The 3,502-nt window shown below is 48.2% G+C and overlaps 1 protein-coding gene across 1 annotated transcript; it reads right to left on the bottom strand.

The window, feature by feature from the left end:
- Nucleotides 1-908: 908 nt before the first annotated feature.
- LOC144673046 (tubulin alpha-1C chain-like) lies at nt 909-3,132 on the bottom strand. Its single transcript, XM_078535045.1, has 4 exons — nt 2,959-3,132; nt 2,696-2,844; nt 1,562-2,242; nt 909-1,205 (listed from the first exon to the last, which is right to left on the bottom strand). Exons 1-4 carry the CDS (start codon nt 3,077-3,079, stop codon nt 909-911), a joined length of 1,248 nt encoding a protein of 415 aa, XP_078391171.1. The 5' UTR covers nt 3,080-3,132.
- Nucleotides 3,133-3,502: the final 370 nt, after the last annotated feature.

Below are 3,502 nucleotides of genomic sequence, written 5' to 3'. Positions count from 1 at the left end.
ATACTGCCTGTCAAACTAAAACATTTTGCACTTCCGGGGTCCCATTCTATTCATGTATTTGTCAAGCTGCCTCTTAAACACCACTATCGTACCTGCTTCAACCACCTCCTCTGGCAGCAAATTCCAGACACTCACTACCCTCTGCGTAAAAAACTTGCCCCGCACATCTCCTCTATAGTTTTCTCCTCTCACCTTAAATCTATGTCCCCTAGTAATTGACTCTTCCACCCTGGGAAAAAGCTTCTGACTATCTATTCTGTCCATGCCACTCTTAATTTTGTAAACTTCTATCAAGTCGCCCCTCAATCTCTGTCGTTTCTCCAACCTCTCCTCATAGCCTCCAGACCAGGCTGCATCCTGGTAAACCTCCTCTGCACCCTCTCCAATGCCTCCATATCCTTCTGGTAATGTGGTGACCAGAATTGCATGCAATATTCCAAGTGTGGCCTAACCAAGGTTCTATACAGCTGCAGCATGACTTCCCAGCTTTTTATACTCAATACCCCTGCCGATGAAGGCAAGCATGCCATATGCCTTCCTGACTACCTTATCCACCTGCGTTGCCACTTTCAGTGACCTGTGGACCTGTACACCCAGTCTCCTATGAATCAAACCCATTATTAATCAGAGCCATCATGATCATTATATAAGGGTTTAATGATTGAAAAGCTCTGTGATACCTGGTGCGCAGTGTTGTCGAGTTTGGTTAACCCACTTTCTGGGTACATTGATGCTCTTCAACCTTGTTTCTTCACATGTGTCTTAATCCCTTGTCATGCATTTGTGGCTTTTAACTTGTCACACACACAAACAAAATAATTCAAAATAGATTTATTTCCTTAAATAAATACTCTCATATCAATTTGAAATTAAGTTACAATCTTTTTAAAAATCTAAATTAATAAATATTATTCTTCTTCCTCTGCCTTTCTGTCCAGTGAGGAAGAATCGATCCCCACTTCTTCGTAATCCTTCTCGAGTGAGGCCATGTCCTCCCGGGCATCCTGGAACTCCCCTTCCTCCAGCCCCTCCCCCACGTACCAGTGGACAAAGGCCCGCTTGGCGTACATCTTATCGAATTTGATGTTGAGGCGGGTCCAAGCCAAGGAAATGGCGGTGGTGTTGCTCAGCATACAGAGGGCCCGCTGCACCTTGGCCAGGTCACCCCCTGGCACCACCGTCGGGGGCTGGTAGTTGATGCCAACCTGTAAAGGGAAAAGCGAGGTTAGACATTCAAAATCAGATCTGTTGGTTCCCCTGTAATTTCCATAATCTCTATTTATGAGTTGTGTTGTGTCTGTCACTCTACAAGAACCCAGCTTAATTTCTCCCTTGTTATTGTTAATTTAGTTAATTGTTTTGACTCGAAAAGAGTTACAAGAACCCAGCTCTGGTTGTTCATTGGACTTTTCTCCCAGGCTTCAAGCTTCACTTTCTGATGGAAGATGCAGTGAGGCTGCTTTCAGGAGCTAATTAAATTCTTTCTGACCTCTTTTCCAATGTGACTTTGATTCTCCGGATCCCAAAACTCCCAGGGATCAGTTACAAAACCCACACTTACCTTGAACCCAGTCGGGCACCAGTCAACAAACGCGATCGAGCGCTTGGTCTTGATGGTAGCGATAGCGGCATTGACATCCTTGGGCACCACATCTCCTCGGTACAGCATGCAGCACGCCATGTACTTGCCTTGGCGAGGGTCACACTTCACCATCTGGTTGGCTGGTTCAAAGCAGGCGTTGGTGATCTCCGGCACTGAGAGTTGCTCGTGGTAAGCCTTCTCGGCTGAAATAAGGGGCGCGTAGGTTAACAATGGAAAGTGGATGCGGGGATAGGGGACCAGGTTGGTTTGGAACTCAGTCAGGTCCACATTGAGGGCACCATCGAACCGGAGTGAGGCCGTGATGGACGACACTACCTGTGCAATGAGACGGTTGAGGTTGGTGTAGGTTGGTCTCTCAATGTCCAGGTTACGCCGACAGACGTCGTAAATGGCCTCATTGTCCACCATGAAGGCGCAGTCAGAGTGCTCGAGGGTGCAGTGGGTGACCAGCACAGCATTGTATGGCTCGACCACCGCGGTGGAGATCTGGGGAGCAGGGTAAACGGAAAACTCTAGCTTGGATTTCTTGCCATAGTCGACGGACAGTCTCTCCATCAGGAGGGAAGTAAAACCGGAGCCGGTCCCACCCCCAAAACTGTGGAAGATGAGGAACCCCTGCAGTCCTGTGCATTGATCAGCCTGTGGGAAAAGGAAGGACAAAAGATTAAAATGGAGTAAAAAGTTGCAACCATCATTAAAGAACCATCAACGGCTGTTGACACAGAGTACTGGGACGTGGTGAGGTGGACGGTGGGTGTGAGGGTGGAGAGAGTAATGACTGTCAGGTGGAGGGAGTGTGGATATGAGGGTGGAAAGCAGTGGGGGTGCTGAGACTGTTGTTCAGCCTAGGGAGTGGAGTCCCAGCTCCCTTTTGTGCATATTACTGGTCAGGATAATATTGGCGTGAAATCAATAAGTGATAAAGGAGAGAATGAGTAGGATTTGTGCAGGTGGATCACATGGCCATAAATAAGATTTCATTTGCACTAAGAGAGCGGGACAGTGTGTGGTGGTGAGATGGGGCAGTGGTCAATGGTAAGATGGCGATTTTGTGCAGCTGGGGTTTGACATTGTTCCCATTACACAACTTACCAACTTCCGAATGCGATCCAAGACCAGATCCACAATCTCCTTACCGATGGAGCAGTGGCCCCGGGCATAGTTATTAGCCGCATCCTCCTTGCCGGTGATGAGCTGCTCGGGGTGAAAGAGCTGTCGGTAGGTGCCCGTGCGGACCTCATCTGGAGACAGGGAACAGAGATTTAACAACAGGAACACAGAGAATTCAGGCCATACTTCACTGAGTTTAGTGAGAACACTGACTGAGCAACCTCATCAACAATCTCTCCTCTTACCAATCACAGTGGGCTCCAGGTCTATAAACACGGCTCGTGGGATGTGTTTTCCCGCCCCCGTCTCACTGAAGAAGGTGTTGAAGGAGTCGTCACCACCTCCGATGGTCTTGTCACTGGGCATCTGCCCATCCGGCTGGATCCCATGCTCCAGGCAATACAGCTCCCAGCAAGCGTTGCCAAGCTGAACACCAGCCTGGCCAATGTGAAGGGAAATACACTCACGCTGAAGGGGACAAGGAGCATATGATTATTGACAGTGTTAGGAGGACAATGCTTTATGCTGTCATTCTAGCTGGAAGGAGAAAGATGGGCTGGAGGCAACAAATTCATCCACTATGAATTCTACCTGTTCCCTCATGGATCCCCCACTTTCTTCATTATACCCTCAATGGAAGTGTTGATTTATTGCCCATCACTCCATCCTTCCACAGATTGTCCCAGCCTTTTTTCTGTGCAGAGATCCCATCTCTTTGGATCCCTTTTCCTCATTTACACCCATTCTCTTCGAAGACTTGTTTTCCCTATGGATGTCCTCTCTTCCTCT

The sequence above is a fragment of the Cetorhinus maximus genome, unplaced genomic scaffold (assembly GCF_964194155.1).
Source record: "Cetorhinus maximus unplaced genomic scaffold, sCetMax3.hap1.1 HAP1_SCAFFOLD_215, whole genome shotgun sequence".
Taxonomy (NCBI): domain Eukaryota; kingdom Metazoa; phylum Chordata; class Chondrichthyes; order Lamniformes; family Cetorhinidae; genus Cetorhinus; species Cetorhinus maximus.
The sequence above is the reverse complement of the archived record's forward strand: the minus strand, read 5'-3'. Positions and strand labels throughout refer to the sequence as shown.

What these genes read in the sequence shown, in the direction of transcription:
- LOC144673046 (XM_078535045.1), bottom strand. Translation starts at nt 3,079, where the DNA reads ATGCCCAGTGACAAGACCATCGGAGGTGGTGACGACTCCTTCAACACC. An exon ending in TGGATCGCATTCGGAAGTTG is followed by an intron (nt 2,243 to 2,695) that starts GTAAGTTGTGTA and finishes CTTTTCCCACAG; the next exon opens with GCTGATCAATGCACAGGACT. An exon ending in GGTGCCCGACTGGGTTCAAG is followed by an intron (nt 1,206 to 1,561) that starts GTAAGTGTGGGT and finishes TTCCCTTTACAG; the next exon opens with GTTGGCATCAACTACCAGCC.